This window comes from Akebia trifoliata, chromosome 5 (assembly GCF_017979445.1).
Source record: "Akebia trifoliata isolate Shusen 1 chromosome 5, ASM1797944v1, whole genome shotgun sequence".
NCBI classification, from domain to species: Eukaryota; Viridiplantae; Streptophyta; class Magnoliopsida; order Ranunculales; family Lardizabalaceae; genus Akebia; species Akebia trifoliata.
Window position 1 is genome coordinate 35,600,211 of NC_141379.1, and position 20,660 is coordinate 35,620,870.

Below are 20,660 nucleotides of genomic sequence, written 5' to 3' on the forward strand. Positions count from 1 at the left end.
AGAAGAGGGGAAAAAAAATGGAGGCTCTAATTTTATTTGGATCTGAAATGGGCTTTTTGGATATTAAATGAAACCACTCCACACGTAGATGGGCTTTTAAGCTTGTCTCATTAATCTGATCTTTTATGCTCATATGATATACAGGCACAGTGGATTTGGCTGGTCTTAATCTTGAGGCCTTCTATATAAATGGACCACGCTTGAGCTCTAAGCTTTACCAAAACTGTTTATGTTATTCGTGAGCTGTGAAGGGACTTTAATTTCCTTTCCTTTCCTTTCCTTTTAAATATGTATATTTTGGGAATTTCCTACGGGAAATAATATACTTAATTGTTGTTAAGTAACATACAGACAGAATGCAATTTATATCCTAAGTCCTAAGCATGTAATTGCAGGTTCATTTATCCATTGATTGAATCATGAGGTCGTCACGAGTGAGGGGTCTCCATTTGACAGTCACGATCATGTGATTTGCATTTCAAAATTTTGTATGGACTACCGATTTTTAGTTCTCACAATTATCATATTCAACTTGTATTTAATTAAGATTTCTTTCAGCGTCGTCATCAAAGTTTTATCCTAAAGGTAAGGTATCGGTAACCCCAAGGGTTGGCCCAATGGCAAGCTAAGCCTTAATAAGCTCCTCAAGAAGGATAGGTTAAGTGTTCGAAACTCCACAGAACAATGAACTCCTTGGGGCTATCCTCCAAGGTCTGATTGACCCTTGACTCAACCAATTGCACATAGGACTTTTCGAGGGGGCAGTGTGTGTGACCGTGAGATTAGTTTCACCCAAAGGGTAAGGATACCCACGATTAGCACACACACACACACAAAATGTACCTGCAGAATGGGTCCTATCCTTCATTTTCCATTCTCTTGAAAGCCTTGTTTTCTATCAATTCAAGAGCATGCATATTCTCCCTTAGTACGTGGATCAGTGATTTTTAGTCATCTTCCCTTCCTTTTAGAATCTTTAGTTTGTGCATCTCATCTAATTGAAGCTTTAAACGGTATTTGTGCTATGTGCTCCAACCATTTCAATTGGCTTTTTCCCAGTTTATTACCTGTTGGAATATTTGTTCTTACATTTTCACAAATGTATCTATTTCTAGTTTTATCTTCTTTTTTCACTCATCCATCTTGGCATCACCATTTATACTACATTCAATCTATGAACATGTTGTACTCATTTCTTCTTACAATTTTTTTATTGGGATGGATGCTCCTTAAATCATCCTGCTAATTCACATCAACCTCAATTTATCTAGCTTTATAAAATTAAGGTGGGTTGATGCACAATTAGATGAGATGAGTTGATTAAGCCATTAAACAATGTGAGAAAGCCCATATTAGATGGCCCAAGGTCGTCTAATATCATAAAATTGGACAGACCAAGGCATCAAAATTTTCATTGTTGTTTTATTTTTACGAGCCAAAACCATCAAATTAATGAGGATAAATCCAACGGCTCTTAGCCATCGAATTAGGGAACATTAAAATTTTCAATGGGTAGAAGCCATTGAAATTCTGTTTCAAAATTTTTTGGGCCTTGGCCTGTCGAGTTTTCCATTTTTCATGTAGTGTAATCGGTAAAACTTATCCCCATCATTCCAAAAAGAGGAGACTGAATCAAACCAGTCTCTCACTTTAATTTAATTTTGTATAAGTTGTAGTATGTTTTGTTGCATACATACATATACATTACATGAGTCACACTTTTTTATACAAAAATCATATTAGTAGGATTGTAGTGATTGATCAATCTTAACCATGATGCAGAGTGAAACAATGAAGGAACAAAGAAAATTTAGAATCCACCAGAAAAGACTTTTAATTTTTTTTTTTATTAAATTGAAGATGATTTCTACGTTGTAGTTACAATTCTTATATAGGGGAAAAAAAATTCTAATTCTTGTCAAACATGAAAATAGCAAAAATTACTAAAAATAATAAAAATGAACTAAGCATGCAAATAGATACTACATAACTTTAGAAATAAGGCAGAATCAAGAAGAACAAAGATTTACTGTTTAGAAATTTATGTGCTAAGCTTATGAATCAATCGCATGAAGCCTCAAAATCAAACACAGAAGGGAAGGGGCTCATCTACTACAAAATCATACTTTTCAAACATTGCCACTGCTCAATCCACCCCTACAGAAAGTTATTTAGGAGACGAAAACTATGTCAAGAAAGTGGGACTAGCGTATTAAGAAAACAAGTGTGATTGGTTAGGGAGAGAATTTCAAAGCAGTTGTAAGTGTTTGATTTTACTTGCTTTTTCAATACATATGGCGTCATGCGATTGGTTCATCAGCTTAGTACATAGATTTCAAAACATCAAACCTCTGTTAAATCAATAGTGCATGATTCTAACTTCCATAACTACAGTTATAAACAAAACGAAAAAATTTTAAAATAGCAAAATTTCTTTAAAAAGGGAGTAAACGAAGGAATCAAGCTTAAAAAAATAAAAATGAAAAGACCATAGCTTTGCTATGGATCTTGAAGATTTCAATATTTCCATTCAAGAATAAGTCTCACGGAAGATTCTAACTCTGTACCAATTAAGGTTAGTGGGCTTAGGCCTTCCACTTGGACTTTTGGCAATCGCTTTTGTGACTTGTTCTACATCAAAACTAAAAAAAAAAAAAAAATTTAAGTAAAAGTTACCGGCCACCATGCATCATAGATATATGACCCATCCAAGAGTTGATTGAAGACTCCTGATCTTGATTGCCACATGTTGGTCCATGACACTAGGCTCCAACAAGGAAGGGCCTAAAACTCATGCACCTCCTCTCTCTTTTTTTAATTCATGTTTAATCTCAATTTTGAAATTTAAATTAAATAATAGAGTAGGAGAAGAATAAGAAATAGCCAAAAGTTTGACCAGAAAGTTTTAGATTGCCTTTAAAGCGGCAAAAATAGGCGTACAATACAACAGCATTCACCGTGGACTTGACCAAGCCACTTAATGGTGGGCTCTAGCCCATGATAAACAAAGGAATAGAAATCATCAATCAATTAAGTTTACTTAACTTAACCTAGGTGTATAAGTCCACACATAAAAATACAATCGAGGTCGAGGTGAGATCAAAATTATATATGTAGTATAAGTGGCAGTTTTCTACCTCCCCTAGATACATCAGCGGGAGTAAAGGATCTGCGCAGTCCCACGTCCTCTCCCTTTACTAATTAATATTTCAACTAAAAACTATATATAAAAGGAGTGATATGTTTTGAATCTCTCATTCTGATCAAATGAAATAGAGCCACCCCTAAGGAGTAAGGCCAAGTCAACTAACCCCCATTTCCATGGCCTCCTCTTCTTCTTCAGTTTCTTTCCTCTCATTCTTCTTCTACTGCTATCTCTTATCCATTGTATCGTTAAGCGCAGAGGCCCGCCAGTCCACCATCCCCATATCTTCTATCATTACTAAAGAGCTTTTCAGCTCCATCTTTCTGCACAAAGATGATGCTGCTTGCCCTGCAAAGGATTTCTACACCTACAATTCTTTCATCCGAGCAACAAGTTGCTTTTCTACATTCGGAACTACTGGTAGTATAGGAACTCGTAAGCGAGAGATTGCAGCCTTTTTTGCTCAAATCTCTCATGAAACCACAGGTACACACTTTTCTCTTTTATCTATCTATCTATCCATGCAATTTTACTTGTTATATAAAATGCTTTGGTGAAATTTTTAATAAATAACAAGGCATCTTTGTTTCCTCTCTAATTAGTCTCACATTGAATATGTAGACTATCCTTCTTTCTTGTATATATAAAAGTCTATCATCCATTCTTAGTTAGTTATTCAAGTGTGATATGGGGCTAAAAAATTGCTGAGATCTTGCATTATTGTGTACAAACTAGGCATGATCCAACGGCTAACTTGGTGTGTTGATTCTGTTAAGTGTTGATTTCCTTGAAATGATATATTAATTGGTCGGACTATCTTGTGTTTATTAATTATTAAGGGTGTCCGAGTTAGCTGCAGATTCAACCTTAACAAAATTTGTTTTAAAGAAATCGTAATTGTTCAAGCCTCGACACATATATATATTCTTGGAATATTTGAATTAAATTAAATGGATGATTTTTAAGTGAGTGTACACTGTTTGAATGAAGGAGGATGGCCAACAGCACCTGATGGACCGTATGCTTGGGGTCTATGCTATAAAGAAGAATTGAGTCCTCAAAGCGACTATTGTGATTCCAGCAACAACGAATGGCCTTGCTACCCTGGCAAATCTTACAATGGAAGAGGACCCATTCAACTTTCTTGGTAATTTTAATCCCTTTTTTAATCTACATTATTAGTTGTTCGTAATTAATATTGAATTTTTTTAATTTTGTTTTCTACCCCCATTAATCAAGCAATTTGGACAGGAAAATGAATTCCAAATATGATGATGCACAATCATATACTTGAAATTGCATTTTCCTAGAAAAATCACTTTCTGCCCATTTCATACATACTGTACATTAGGGGTGTTAATGGGTCAATATTGGAAACCAAAACAAGAATCAATAATTTTTCTCTATTCTGGTTCCTAGTTGTTCCGATTTCGATTCTCAAATCAATGGAACAAGAGCTGGAACTGTAAAAAAAAAAAAATTCTCTTTGAACAGTTCTGGTTCTTGGTTTCTATTAGTTTTGGATCTCAATCAATTCGGCTCCAAGAGACCCAACTCTTAAGTGATTCTAATAAAAAGGCAGTCCACAATAGAATTTTGGATAGAATACTTAAAAATTTTCAAGAGGTAGAGGTTATAAATATATTTTTTACCCTTTAGATTCAATGCTTAATGATTATGGATTAATTGGGAGAAAAATCTTGGCCGGACGTTGAAGATGGGATAATTTAGGTCATTTTTAATTTTCACTGGACTTTATAAGTTTACACACACAAAACCAAACAGAAAATAACAGAAGGGTGAGACGAAATTTGTTAAAATAAAGAATAATGATGAATGCACGCAATCTTGTAACGCGGTTGGATACACGGCTGACGTGGCAAAGGCACAAAACTGTACTTGTGTATCCCAATGAAAATGATCTATGGTTTTGCGCCCTTGCCACATCATTCGCGTACCCAACCACATTCCAACACCGCGTGCTCATAAATAAAAGAGGGAGAGGTAAATCCTAAGATAAACACTTGCCTTACTAACTTAATAAGATTTTGAATCTTACTTAATATCTGCGAACTCAAATGGATTATCAAATTGGAATCGACCACAACAGCCCTCTAGATTTCATGGAAAAACAAAGATCCAAAAAATAATAATAATTTTTGGACTTGATCCAAGGTTTTGAAAATGGACAGCTATTGCATTCCCACAAAATTCTCAAATTTAAAATTAAAATTTAATGGTAAATAATTTTCATTTTTAAGATTTTTTTTTATAAAAAATTCATAGAATTTTGTTTTACATCTTTGTCACATCAGATCATGTTTTTTGGATGCCACAAGATGAGTTCAATGAGCACCCTTAATAAGATTTGAAATCTTAGTGAGTGAGTAAGGCTAGACTTACTCAAATCTTAATAGTTTAAAATTAAATATATGGAGGTTTTTCAAATCCTTGGTGATTATTGACGGTGATATTAAAATAATACCATTTAGAAAAGACAAAATTCGAAAATGAAATATATTTTGTTTAACAAACGAAGGAGGCTATCTCACTTTTCATTTCACTTAAATAAATAAGAAAAATCAAACAAACTCAATTATAAAGTAGAAGATCTGTCTCTTCCGTTTAGACACAAAAGCTACTATCTGCATGCATGATTCAAACAAATAGCATTTTAATAAGATGTTTACTACACTACAGGGCGGCAGAATACTGTATGATTCGGCCATTATTCAAAGTCGTGTGTCTTTTGCTGAAATGGCTAAATAAAATGTTGATAGAACACTATTATTCCAACCCCGTATTTATTAACAAAATCAAAACATAAATCCCTAAAAAATAAATCCCTTATGTTTGGCCTTGATTGATGGATATCTAATTGAGCCCTAAAAAAAACTAAATTCAGTTGAAATCATTTGACATTGACTCTCCTCAAATAGGAGTCCAATCTCCATCCCATTTGAATCGATTAGTCAGGGTAGTAAATGTGTTATTGTATAATATGTTTTTTGATTTTTTTAATAAAATAGTCCATCTAATTGTTTATTAATAGGCAGAAGCGGACATTATTACTTCCATTTAATGGATTAGAAAATTTTAACCCACCAATCCCCTCAAAATCAAGGCCTTTAATCCTTATTTTTGAGGTGTCGTATTCACACATTTGGGGCACACACCAATGCATTTAAAATGTTGGGGTGGGTTGTATTGCTAATTCTGCCTATTAACAAGAACAGTGAACAAAGATTACGAAGCATATATTGTTAAAGTTGTAACCATATATTTGTTGTTTCTAGGCTTATGAACTCATAGTTGAAAATGTTAGCAGGAATATCAACTATGGTCCAGCAGGTGAGGCATTGGGGTTCGACGGATTGAGAAACCCAGAATTGGTTTCTAACAATTCCCTAATTTCATTCAAAACAGCTCTCTGGTTTTGGATGACAGAGCAGAAGCCTAAACCCTCTTGCCACAATGTGATGGTCGGACGGTATATCCCTACAAAGCCTGACTTACAAGCCAATCGGACAGCTGGTTTCGGGTTGGTCACTAACATAATCAATGGTGGCCTCGAGTGCGGTATATTCAACGACGGCCGTGTCAGTGATCGGATTGGCTACTTTCGGAGATACACTAAGCTATTTAACGTTAGCACTGGATCTAAGTTGGACTGTGCTAATCAAAAACCCTTTTAACACTTAAAATTTGGACATTATTATGGTATTAATGTGGGAGCTTCTTGTAGAAGTGCTTGAATAAGATTTTATTCGTTTGAGAAATGTGAGTAATATATCAAACAGAAGTATGCAATTGTAAGTAGCATATATTCATCTAAGATAAGATTATTATTTTTGAGAGATGCGAATATCCCAGTCAACCATTAGATGTTAGCTACTAGCTATACCCTAAAATCAGGGTAAAAAGTGGAATTAGTGTCAACATTTGGTACGATCAACCCGAGTTGGAATTCAGGTTAATCAAGACCGTGGTACCTCTACTCGATAAGCTTTCATTTATCAAAATGGGAGAGTATATTTCCATATCCCGAGAATCACAAACAAAAGGATTCGGAGAAATTGGATGGTCATGGAAGGTAAGAAATTTATAAATAGGAAAGGGATCACAAGAGGAGGATTTTTGGATTCTGTGATTGAGAAACCTAATAACCTAACATGAGGAAGGTACCTTATTAATGCCATGCCCTAGCTAAGAGGAAGTACAAAGGATAGTCATTAAAGCTATTATTCGAGGTGAAAGACAATTTAATCGAAAGAGACCTCTATTAGAGGTATTTCAAAAATAATTATTTTTTGCAATCACGTGATCATTTCCAAATTTACCTTCCCTAGTCTTTTAATTGATTATAAGGATGCAACCTACGCAGGCTAGCCCAAACTCAACCTGATTGATGGGCTGGCATGGGGCGAGTTATGTGGAAGATGAGCTGAGCTTGAGATTGAATATCTCAACCCAACCCCAATTTGAGTTGAGGGGTAGAGCAATCCAACTCAACCTGAACATAATGTTATATATTAATAGATAAATATTTTTATATTAATTATATATTTTTTTTATTTATTCCATATTATTATTATGGGTTGTGGACAATTAGATATTATTAATGTGAGTTTTGGTTCAAGATTTTTTATCTAAATATTTTCTCAATGATAAATTAACTGAAAGTTGTATGCTATTTTATTTATTAATCAAAATGAAATCAGGGTTATTCAATTAGCACAACTCGCGCCAATCTGATTAAATAGCCTAACATTCCCTAATTCGGGCTAACTTGAATTCAACCCAATTTTTTAAGATGAAGCTCAGGATAAGAGTTTTGTTACTTGGGTTGAGCCTGAGTTTACCCTCCGTTCTACCCAGGTTGCAACCCTAATTAATTCATCTCAACTAGGGATGTCAATGGAAACCCATTTACCGGATATTGGAAACGAAAACACTAGTTATGATTCCTTTTTTATTGGAATCGATTAGAGTCAAGTATAATATGAAACCGAAACCATTAGATTATATCTGATGGGTACCCGTGACAACTTGGAACCAAATTATTTTGTCATTTATTTTTTACATTATATATGACTTAGGATTTCCCTATATTTTAAAATGAACCTATATTATATAAAGTTTTTCAATTTTTAAATCATATTTTTAAAGTCATTAAATCATATTTTTAGTGGAACTAATTATAATTAAGTTAATACTATGTAGATAATATGTTATGTTATTTTTTAGAAGAAAAAAATTATAATAATTTTGAAATATTTTTTTCCCATTTGATTCTCAAGAACTGAAACAAACAAGTGCCAAAGATTCTTGTTAATTTCGATTTCGGTTCCACTTATTTTAAAATTTGAATTGAAACTGATAAAAATTGGAAAGGAAAAAATAATGATTATGATTCTAATTTTGTTAGGAACTGATCTGTAACCGACCCATTGACACTCTTAATCTCAACATCCCATCTTTGTTTGTCTAATAAAATTAAAATTTTCTTTTAATTTTAATCATTATTACTATATATAAAAAAGAATGTGTTAAATTATTAATTTGACCGTTCTTTTAAACCAAACATTTCGCTGTTGATTCTTAATAATTAATTAATATTTTTGTTACTTGAAATGAGCTCTATCCTTGGAAAGAAGTTTTGAATATGATAATATGAGCAACCCTTGATTAAGTATGCAACAAGCGGTATATTTTCTAAAAGGAGAACATCAGTTATTTGTATTTATAAACAACAACAAATTTGCGTCCACTTCGCATAGGTTTTCTCACTTTAGTTCACATTAAACATGTTATGTTTTTATTTAGTTATCCATTGAATTTGACACCACAACTTTTTCTTGAGACACCCCAATTAAAAAAAAAATAGGGGATGAATTACCATTTCATGTGCTGAATATGACGAAATTTCGAGTCCGATATATGATTCATATATAATTCCGAAAACATACATGAATCATTTTTCAACAAATTCATTGGTAGGATTTTTAATTTAAAGTGATGAACTTATTAATAAATAATCAACAACTTTTCCATTAAAAAATAAGGATATTTTATCTTTAAATTTACTTATGAATTTCATCAATTTAAATCAAAGATATTTTGACTTAGAATTTACCAATGAAGTCATCACTTTAATATCAACAAATTCATCACTTAAAATTAAAAATATCTACGAACAAATTTATTGGAAAATGATTCATGCATGTTTTTGAAATTAATATGAACAATGAACTGGACTTGGAATTCCGTCAAAAATTGTTCAAAACAAATTATTCCTGTTTTGGGATATGTCTCACAAAATATCTCAATTATTGGGAATAACTAAAAATTGGGATGAGATAGAATCTCTCTCTCTCTCTCATTAGATTTCTATTTACTCCTAATTGCTAATTACTGCTGAAGTTGTTTGAATGTATTTTAATGCTGTGTAATGATGAGGTAATAAATTGAGCTAAACTTTTGAAGCATACGTGTTGTAATCTGTAACTAGGGTGTAATAAATAATTTATGATATTTGGGTGTAAATATAGAAGATGGTGACAATAGCAACTCTAATTCTGAAACACTTGCTTGTCATTTAAAAACCGCCATGGACCAGTTGCCCATCCACGTGGCGTAATTACAACCATACACACACTCAAAATTCACTCACTTGAGGCGGTATGTGCACAGAACCAAGGATTTGTTTTCTCGGGATATACATGGAAAAAACGTTTGGTTTTGTCTGTACGCATGCCACGAGTGAATTTTGAGCATTGTTTTCGAGTCCGATAAATAGATCCTAATGTATTCACTCGCTTGACAGTGGCACGAGAACAGAACAATGGCTTTGGATTAAGGCTGAAGTGACCCCAAAATTGTTCCTCGTATGGCACATCCCTGACATGGAAGCGTGCAAGAACCTTAGATGCTTTTCATGGAGATACGATGATTCCTATTCACTGGGCTGGCTTAATGATGGCACGAGAACAAAAGAGATTTAGAATAATACTGAATTGACCTCAAAATTATTCCTCATATCACACATCCCTTACATCAAAGTGTGTCAGACCAATAGATGTATTTCACCAAGATATAGGGAAAAAGTATTTATGATTCCTACACTTACATTTGGGATTGTAAGATATGAAGTAGAATCGTAAGATCACTCTAACATAACTCATAGATTTGTTTCAAGCCACTAAATTGACACGCCAAACTTAAGGCTCATGGTGAGGCGTTGCATTAAAGCATGATTAATGCTGAGAGACCTCAACGAGGGAAAAATGGGAGACATCTTAACGTGGTGACTCGTACATACCCCTAGATGTGTTTTCTCCTACATACAAATAGAACGCATCTACAAACGTACATGGACGCACCACCACATCAAGATATCTCCATCCCCGACTGTAGCAGCACGACTCTCTAAAAGAGTATATCTTTTTCTTTGGGATACGCAAGGAAAACGATCTGTGCACAAGTCAAGTGAATAGCTTCAGGTTTGCGAGTCAGGTTTAGATAAACCTTTTCCTTACCTTACCAACAACATAGTAAAATTCGTTTTGCTCAATTGCCTCATCACATCAGCAATCCGACACCACAGCCCTCTTAAAGTTTCTTCTTCTAAAAATTCCGATAGAAAACAATTTCTTTTGAATTTTATCCAAGATGTTGAAAATGGATGATTATCGAACTTTCACATATAACTACCAAACTCAAAATTGAAATTCAACGGAGAAAAATAATTATTTTTGGAATTATATTTTCAAAGTCGATAGAATTTAGTCATCGGATGGTGAATTAAGATGCCACAAGGTGAGTCCTTACCCTTAGCAAAGGACTTAAGCGAGTGAATTTTTTCGAGTTACGTACCACAATTCATTTAGGTTTTAGAGAAGAACAGAGAATGGGATCCTGACCATGAGAAAACACCATCAACAACAAAATAAGAATAATAGATTACGGTAAATGGGAAAATTTTGTTCTGGAAAACCTTCCAAACAAAATAAACTAAAATCCCCTAATTAATTACAGAGAAAATAAACAAAGCACACACACACACGGAAAGTAGAAATAAAGGATCATCAGGTGAGAAATCCACGACAGGAGTTACAAGATCATAAACCCCTTGAAAGTTGAAACAGCCAGATAGACGTCTCTACTACAGAGTAGAGATATAAATTACTTGGTGATGATGTAGATAGCATAGATGATTCCAGGGATGTACCCAAGTATTGTCAGCAAAAGACAGATCCAAAACTCCACCTGCAACGTTGCAACCCAAACAAATTAACTAAAATTTTATTTTATTTTCTTTTCTTTTCTTTTTGAAAAATAATAATAATAATGAAAACTAATAATTAAATTAATTAAGCAGAAACAAACCTGGCATCCGAACTTGAGAAAAACTCCAAGGGGAGGAAGGATGATGGCTAAGATGATGTCTAAGCAGTCTGCAGTCCCCGCCATTTTTAATTTCTATTCTTTTCTTTACAATCTTAATTTCACCAAAAATATAAATAGAACTTCTCTGAGACTGAAAGAGATAGAGATAGATATTTCTAAGAGATAGATATATCTGAGTAGTGTGATCTAGAGTCCCTTTTATAGAACTGAAACCACGTGGCAACCCATTATTAGATTTGATGCTCCAATCCACTCGTTTGCTTCGTTGTGTAAACCGCCTTTCGATTGCCGACTGATATGATTCCTGCAAAGCGTGTCAAGTTTAATTACTATCTAAGTACTATGTTTGACCTTTGGTTTAAGATGGAAAAATAAATCTGCCTTTGTGTACCGCACTAATCTTTTGGAACAGAGTCCTCATAAATTTCGTCCAATGCAAAGAAAAAAAAACTTTGAAGCGGTCAGGCTGCTTCAAAATTTTGAAAGAACCCTCTTCATTGGATGACACATGGCATTTTCATAGGTATTTCAAATTTAATGTAAATTAAGGGCGTGAAATATTTTTAAAAACGCCACGTGTTTTATAACGAAGAGGGTTCTTCAAAATTTTGAAATGGCCTGTCCGCTTCAAAGTCGGACTCCATTAGATGGAGGGTATCACACTTGATGTGCTGGATTTTATTTTGTCAAACCTTACTGACAAAAAGATGGACACGTATTGTATACTTCCCTTCCCTATGCTTACGCTGCAAGCAGAGAGAACTGCACAACTGGAAGACAGACGCCCATGTTCTACCTTAATACACTGCAACCGACCCACAATGTTGATTGTTGACTCTGCTTTCTTCATTGGATACGCACAACGTGGCAGATTTCCAGGGGTTGCTTAAATGGGAAATTGCCAAGTGTCCACACCCATTTTAATATGAGAACTTTTATTGCCACACCAACTTTTACTTGTAGCAACTAAGAAATTTGTTAATTCTTTAGACGCTGTTTGCTGACGCTTTTCAATCGCGCTTTTAAACCATTTTTGCTTTTCAACCATAATTAGGTGACGTTCGTTTGGCATTTGATTAAAAAATCTAACAAAAAATTAGAGCTTTTCCAATTTGTGCTTGCGGGAGAAGCAAATGACGAATTTTAAGTTAAAATAAAATGACCTTTATACCCTAATACTAATTACCAAAAGACAATAAATATCCCACAATCAAAATAAACTCATCTTTCCTATAGTAAACCCTTATCATTATCAAGCTCGAACTTTGCTGTCATTATTGCCATTCGAACGTCGAGTGACGAAAAACACAAGAACGATCGCAAATTATTCAAAGGTGATTCAAAAAAAAAAATATATATATATATATATATTCAATTTGTGATTTCTTTCGATTTGGGATTAATGTTTGTTTTGATTGCGTGTCTAATAAAGTTATGGTTTGGTTGTAATGACTTCACAATTTGGGTGTTAAAAAGTTCACGATTTTGGGTTATAAGTTTTGAGGGTTTAATAGTTTGGTTGTAATGACTTCACAATTCGGGTGTTAACAACTTTTATTATAATAGATTCGTAGCACCAATTGTAATGGATTCACTTTAAATGGGTTTAGATTCACACTTAATGGTTTGCATTGTAATAGATTCAAGATTTAGGAAAATCGATTTCTTGTATATTTGATCATTTTTTTATGAACTTTATAGCAAATAAACAATGTATTATATATATTTGATTAATATTTCTTTGATAAAATCGAAATTAACCTTAATTTCATGTTCAATTCATATTTAACTAATTTAGTTTATCGAATTTAAATATGTGGATGCCATGCAATACATGTTTTTGTTGTTCATGTACATGTTTATTCATTAAATGGGTTTTGATGGTGATCATTGTTAGATGGATGTTCATAATGGAAAGGGCCACAAATAAATTTTATAATTTTATAATATAAATTTATTATATATATATATATTACGGCATTTGATCATTTTTGGTGCATTATCAACATTAAAGGTATTTTGATTATTTTACTAAAATCTAGCAGTTGTATCAAATAATAATTATCAAATTTTGATAAACAGCACAATTCTTTTACAAGACTCTATTAAACAAAATTTTCAGTATTCCAACTTTTTACAGTTGTTTTTTACAACTATTTTTAATTACAGAATCTGGTAGCAAAAGTTGTCAGTATTATCAAACGGGACCTTATTGATTTCATCTGAAATGGCGTGCTTTCAATAATAATTGGTGTGACATTAGAACAATAATACCCATCCTTTTCTCACTAGCTAAAGTAGTAAAGAAGGAAAGCTACTTTTGTAATTTAAAATGTTAATTAAGGTGACTTTACCATACGTACCTAGCCTTTCTTTGATTATAATAGTAAGAATTCACTATTACTTTTGAAATTTTCAAAAAGTATTAGCAATCAGTATAATTGTAATAATAAAGGTTTAATAGCATTTTTGTAATTTTCAATAAATATTAACCAATGAGTATTTGCATTAATAAAAAATAAATGATGTTTTTGTCTTTTACTTTAACCCCTTAAAATCTAGTTTCTCCCCATATGAAGTCAGAAGTAGAGCGACGAACTTTCCTTGAAAGAAGCACAAGCAAAACGATACCTAGATTAGACTAGAAAACTATAATGTTACCATTTTTTAAAATTAAAGTTTTGCTTAGGCCACATGCTTAGATTCAACAACCAAGTTGTAAACTTATCACGCTCTACTAGACTGCACAAGACCAGTCAATTATATCGACCCTTTCTCCACCCCCTTCTTTCTTCTTATTAGAGGCTAAGGTGTTGTTTGTTCAACTGAAAAAAAATAAGTGTTGAATAGCATTAAGCACTGAAACTTATAAGCGCTAGATTTAAGTGTTGAAAAAGTTGAATCATGTTTGTTACACATGGCTGAAGCTGGTAAATTGTTTTTGTTACCCTTACAATCATATTATACATTGTTTGCATGTTTCAAATGTTTATTTCTTATCAAACACAATAAAATATATTATTTCTTATAAAATTAAAATACAATTCATTTTTAAATAATAAATAATACTCAAATCTTCAATTTATAAATAATAATTTCTATTTATAAAAACCCACAAATTTCAAATTAAAAATAATAATGTCATACAAGTCATCAAAATTTGAAATCAACATTAAAAGAACTTAATTTTAGATGAATAATTTTTTATGGAATTAAAGGATGTGTAATTATAAAAGTACCCTATAAATTAATAAGGACAACCCACATCATAGTCAATTTTTTTGTTTTATATGGGTTAAAGTTTTTGAAATGAGCAAATTTTTAGTAAAGATGGTCTATATGGTCTAGAGATTATTTTCACAAAAAATCACTCCATTTTGAAACTTTTAACTCGTCAAAAATAGTTTTCAAAAAAAAAAAAAGGACGATTTACGGTTCTTAAACTTGTTTTGATCGGGTTAAAAGTTTCAGGATGTGCTGATTTTTTTGTGAGGATGATCTCCTCTTTGTAGAAATCATCCTCATCAAAAATCAATTTATTTCAAAACTTTTAACCTATATAAGACAAATAATTTAGCCATGGTGTGGGTTTATTAATTTGTGGGGTGCTTATATACTAATGAGGAAATCATCCTCACCAAAAATCAACTCATTCCAAAACTTTTAACTCATATAAGACAAATAATTTAGCCATGGTGTGGGTTTATTAATTTGTGGGGTGCTTATATACTTATCCATGGGATATAAGAGGTAATATCTTTTTAAGAATAAGGGCATACTTGTCCATGCTCAAAAAAACGAAGGGCATACTTGTCCGTGTCGAAAAAAGCGAAGTGCTTACCGTTTCAGCACTTTTTTTCAGAATCAAAATAGTGCTGAATTTTTTTCACTTATTTTCAGCAATAAGCACTGAAAATATAGAGTAAATAAACGCTCTATTTTGACACAAAGTGCATAATTTAATTTTTTTTAACAATAAACGCTGAAAAATAATGCAAACAAATACTGCCTAAGTGACCCTTTTTTTATTATATTAGTAAGAACTCATTATTACTTTTGAAATTTTCAAAAAATATTAGCAATCAGTATAATTGTAATAATAAAGGTTTAATAGCATCTTTGTAATTTTCAATAAGTATTAACCAATGAGTTTTTGAATTAATAAAAAACTAAGGATGTTATTTTTTTTTTCTTTAACCTCCTAAAATCTAGTTTCTCTCATGTGAACCCTTCATTCTCAAATGATTATCCATTTGATACACATTTAGTAGAGTTGTTTTTTGTTCACATAATTTTTGCTCATATACTCCTCAATGCTTGCCACGTCAAGCATACAAGGGTAATTTTGTAATTTTATAAATAATATATATTAGATTATATTAAAGTATGAGATTATTATTAGAAGTTGTTGAGTAAATCGTTGAAATAGAGGGGGCTTATGTGTGGATAGTTTTAAATATTTTAGGAGAAGTTCTCGTTATCCGCATTAAAGATTCTTTATCTTTAAAGAAAAATTTTATTGACAAGCCAAGAATCTTTGAGGGACCTCCAAAGTGGAAAAAAGATAAAAAAATTTTGGCACTCGTTCCCCCTCTCTTCTTTTTCTTCTCTTATCTACCTCTTCTCTTAATTTTTTTCCTCCTCTGATCTCTTTCTCCTTCTTAGTTTTCTTTTTCTCCGATCACCCACTTCTCTCAGTTTCCCCCCCCCCCCCTTCGATCTCTTCTCACTATCATTTGTCTTCTTCTCATCCTCCTCATTTAACACAATAAACTAAAATGGTGTATGATCTGTGTCATATATGTACTTTTGACACAGATGAAAACATGTAGATATAAGCAACAAAGATGGAGGACTCTTAAAGATGGAGTATTCTTAATAAAATAGTTAAATATTTGAGGTGCGCAAAGAAATTGAAAGGCTTTTAGAGATTGATAGCATGTAGATATAATTTCTCATATTTAAATTGCTTTTGAAGTTGGGATCTGTTTGAATGCTTGAAAGTTCAATTTTCATAGATTTTGAAATCCATGAAACAATGGTGGTGAAAAATGGGTGAGATTGAAAAATAAAATTAGGTGTATTGATTACAACCGGAAAAAGTAATAATAAGAAAAAATAGAAAAAAGAAAAAGGAAAAGAAGAATAAGAGAGAGAGAGAGAGAGAGACGAAGAGTAAACAAAAGAAGAAAAAGAAGATGATGAAGAGGAAATCAAGAGAACGATTGGAGCCGAGTAGGTTGGGAAGAGGAAGAAAAAGAAGATGGGGGATGGTGACTGACTGAGATGACGATAGATGGTGGCAATGAAGAGCAATGGTCAATAGTAGTGATTATGGTAAGGGTGGGGAAGAAGCAGAAAGGTTATTAGGGTTTGATTTGGGATTGGATTTCATTAGTATAGATGGAAAAATGAAATGTACAATTTGTTGAACATTTTGAAGAGGACTGAAAAATATTTTATATGACAAAAATTAATTAAAGGCAGGGAAAATATATTTTCATCATATTTTCCATGGACGATCAAACATACCCTTGATGAAGATGCAAAGAGAAGTCTTATTGAAATACTTAATTTGTTAGATTTTAGGAACTGAAACCTTGAATGGATCTAGGAGGTCCAATCAGCCTCAACTCAAATCCCTTTATTTATCTTCCTCATCTTGTTTATTATTTTTATTTTTATCTTTCAGGTACGTAGCACCATCTCTGATAAACATTCTATTTCAAATCACACCACATACACATAATCAGGTAACCACGAATATTGAAGAGCGATAGTGATTGAATGTTTCATTAGAAAGTAAAGAAAATAACCACAGCTACTATCTCAAATCACACATAATCAAATAAGTGAAGAAAATAAGAAAAGAAAGAAGATGAAACCCTCCTCCCAACCCCATGCCCACGCTACCCCACCTGACACAGACGTAGCTTGACTGACAAAAGGCTATGGCTTGATTAATGGTAACTCCTTGACCATTATCATTAGGTTCTACAAACCATTACAAATGTAATTCATGGGCTTACAAGATTGAAACGCAAATTAAATTAGGTTTCACAAATCATAACAAATTAAATTGCAAGGAGCTGACCCAATGGCAATTTCGGATTGATGAGATAGCAAAAGTAGTTAATGTTGTAGGTCTTGAGTTTAATACCCAATATGAGCATTAATTCACTATTCACTTTAGAGTGCTGATTTTCTAATAAGAAAGTTTTCATTTGGTTAATATTTGGCTGACGTGGCATGTTGGTCGAGTATTGACCTAGTGAAGACTTTCTAGTTAGAAAATCAACAGTCTTAGTGAAAATTTCAAATTAGAAAGTCTTCACTCAATTAATACTTGATTGATGTGACACAAACACGATCATAAATCTTTTTTCTCAAGATATACAATTTCACATCGTTTTAGAACTATGATAAATCGATTGGACAAAACATACCGATCTTTACAAAGATGACATGGCAAGGGCACATAACGATAGGTCTTTTCTTTAGAATACACAAGGAAGAAGATCAATGGTTTTGTGCCCTTGCCTTGTCAATCGTGTACGGACCATATGTTATGCCGCATGGATTTATCATTGGTCTAAAATCTTCAGTGTTAATTAGTAAAAGTCGTTATGCTAAAATGGCTTAAGACATCAACAATCCAACGCCATAAAGCTCTAAAGTTTTTTCGAAAAATTCAAATATATATAAATAAAAAATAATTTCTTTTGAACTTGATCTAAGATTTTGAAATTGAATTGTTGTCGAACTTTCACATAACTCCCAAACTTAAAATTGGAATTCAATGGTGAAAACTAATTATCTTGAAATTGTTTTGCAAAGTAGATAGAATTTAATATTTTACAATCCCAAAGCATCCGATTGCGTTTTTTGAATGCCACAAGGTGAGGCCGAGGACCCTTAGTAAGGGTGAAATCCTTGCTAGCTTAGTAAGAGTAGATAAATCTGTTTCTTAGGGAAACACAACCAAAAAAGATCTATGATTATATGCACACGTCACGTCACGTCAAGCGAGTGGATTTTTTAAAGTCAGGTTTTCACGATTCATTTAGATTTTAGAAAGGATAAGATTAGAACATCAACAACAACAACAAAATAAAAATAACAAATCACGCGGTAAATGATAAATTTTTGTTCTGGAAAGTCTTCCAAACAAAATAAAATACCCTAATTAATTAATTAATTAAAGAGAAAATAAACAGACACACACATGGAAAATAGAAAAAAAAGGCTCATCAGGTGAGAAATCCACGACAGGAGTTACAGGATCATCATCAAACTCTCAACAGCTTCGAAGCAGTCCGACACCTCTACTACACTACTACAGAGTAGAGATATAAATTACTTGGTGATGGCGTAAATGGCGTAGATGATTCCAGGGATGTACCCTAATATTGTCAGCAAAAGACAGATCCAAAACTCCACCTGCAATGTTGCAAGTAACCCAAACAAATTAACTAAAATTTTCTTTTCTTTTCTTTTTGACAAATATAATATAATACCCAAAAAAAAAAAAAAAAAAAAGAAGAAGACTAGTAGTAATTAAGCAGAAACAAACCTGACATCCGAACTTGAGAAAAACTCCAACGGGAGGAAGGATGATGGCTAAGATGATGTCTATGCAATTCGCAGTCCCCGCCATTTTTAATTTCTATTCTTTTCTTTGAAATCTTAATTTCACCAAAAATATAAATAGATCTTTCTCTGTGAGAGACTGAAAGAAAGAGACGGAGATAGATATTTATGAGAGAAGAGATATTTATGATGTAGAGTCCCATTTCATTTCATTTAATTTATAAACCTGAAACCACGTGGCAATCCATTATTAGATTTAGATTTGTGCTCCACTCCATTCCTCTCCACTCGTTTGCTTCGTTGTCTAAACCACCTTTCGACTGCCGACAGATAAGGTATGGGATTCGTGCCAATTTTAATTAATTAGTATCTATCTACTTACTATACGTGTTTGACCTTTAATGAATGTCCCATCCAACGAATAGTTTCAGGTAGGAAAACAAATTCCATCTCTCAACGTTTCGTTGGACACTCGACGTCCAACGACGTTGGTTTTGATTTTCCTTTCACGTGGTTTCGTTTTCTTCCAGGAGATGATTTTGCGGTCCACAATTATAATTCAATGTTTATACTTTGTCGAATATATATATGTATATATATATATATGGGTCGGGTTAATGCGACACACATATAGACAACGTGTTTGTTTTATATGGATAAAAATATTTGGAATGGGCTGATTTTTTGTGAGGATGATCTCTGTGATGAGGGAATCATCCTGGCAAAAAATCATCACATTCCAAAACTTGTAACCCCATCAAAATTAATTTACAAAAATTAGACGGTCTATAATTTTTCAACAAAAATTGGACGGTCTAGGAGTTTCATAATGAGCTGATTTTTGGCAAGGATGATCTCATCACCACAAAGATCATCCTCACAAAAAATCAGCCCATTCCAAACATTTTTACCCATATAAGACAAAACACGTTGTCTATATGTATGTAGAAATGGTTGTCGTTTGAACCTGACCCTATATATATATATATATATATATATATATATATATATATATAGGGGGGCGTTCAATGGCCAACTTTTTGGCAAAACATTTTTCAAAACATGAGTTAGAGGTTTTGGAATGGGCTGATTTTTGGTGAGGATGATCTCTGCGGTGAGGAGATCATCCTTACCAAAAATCAGCCCATTCCAAAACTTCTAACCCATGTTTACAAGCTTAAAAATCGTCGACCGTCCATTTTTTGTAAACTGTTTTTGATGGGGTTAGAAGTTTTGGAATGGGCTGATTTTTGGTGATGATGATCTCCTCACCGTAGAGATCATCCTCACCAAAAATCAGCCCATTCCAAAACCTCTAACTCATGTTTTGAAAAATGTTCTGCCAAAAAGTTTGCTAAAAAGTTTGCCCTTGAACGCTACCCATATATATATATATAAGGTCCGTTCAACATCCTAAGCTTTACCATACATTTTAACAAACGTGTTTTATCTTATATGAGTTAGAAGTTTTGGAATAGACTGATTTTTGGTGAGGATGATTTTTAGGATGAGAAGA

The 20,660-nt window shown here is 32.9% G+C and overlaps 2 protein-coding genes and 1 long non-coding RNA gene across 8 annotated transcripts; 1 reads left to right on the forward strand and 2 right to left on the reverse strand.

Moving 5' to 3' along the window:
- The first annotated feature begins 3,296 nt into the window (after window positions 1-3,296).
- On the forward strand, window positions 3,297-6,857 carry LOC147402628 (Chitinase family protein). Its single transcript, XM_086441641.1, has 3 exons — window positions 3,297-3,631; window positions 4,136-4,292; window positions 6,474-6,857. Exons 1-3 carry the CDS (start codon window positions 3,322-3,324, stop codon window positions 6,838-6,840), a joined length of 834 nt encoding a protein of 277 aa, XP_086297767.1. The 5' UTR covers window positions 3,297-3,321; the 3' UTR covers window positions 6,841-6,857.
- A 2,803-nt stretch (window positions 6,858-9,660) lies between these two features.
- On the reverse strand, window positions 9,661-12,261 carry LOC147402629 (hydrophobic protein LTI6B). 6 transcript variants are annotated; one of them, XR_015178940.1, is made up of 4 exons: window positions 11,534-11,895; window positions 10,976-11,413; window positions 10,684-10,771; window positions 9,661-10,045 (listed from the first exon to the last, which is right to left on the reverse strand). XR_015178940.1 is itself a non-coding variant. In XM_086444352.1 (2 exons), exons 1-2 carry the CDS (start codon window positions 11,615-11,617, stop codon window positions 11,330-11,332), a joined length of 168 nt encoding a protein of 55 aa, XP_086300478.1. In that variant the 5' UTR covers window positions 11,618-11,893; the 3' UTR covers window positions 11,083-11,329. The 6 variants fall into 6 exon arrangements, 1 of the variants encoding a protein (XP_086300478.1); XR_015178938.1 differs by having other exon boundaries at window positions 10,684-11,413; window positions 11,534-11,900; XR_015178941.1 differs by lacking the exon at window positions 10,684-10,771 and having other exon boundaries at window positions 11,534-11,890.
- A 6,342-nt stretch (window positions 12,262-18,603) lies between these two features.
- LOC147402630 (uncharacterized) lies at window positions 18,604-19,484 on the reverse strand. The gene is made up of 2 exons (XR_015178942.1): window positions 19,128-19,484; window positions 18,604-18,994 (listed from the first exon to the last, which is right to left on the reverse strand). It is a non-coding gene; the product is annotated as an uncharacterized LOC147402630 (long non-coding RNA).
- Between the last annotated feature and the right edge of the window lie 1,176 nt (window positions 19,485-20,660).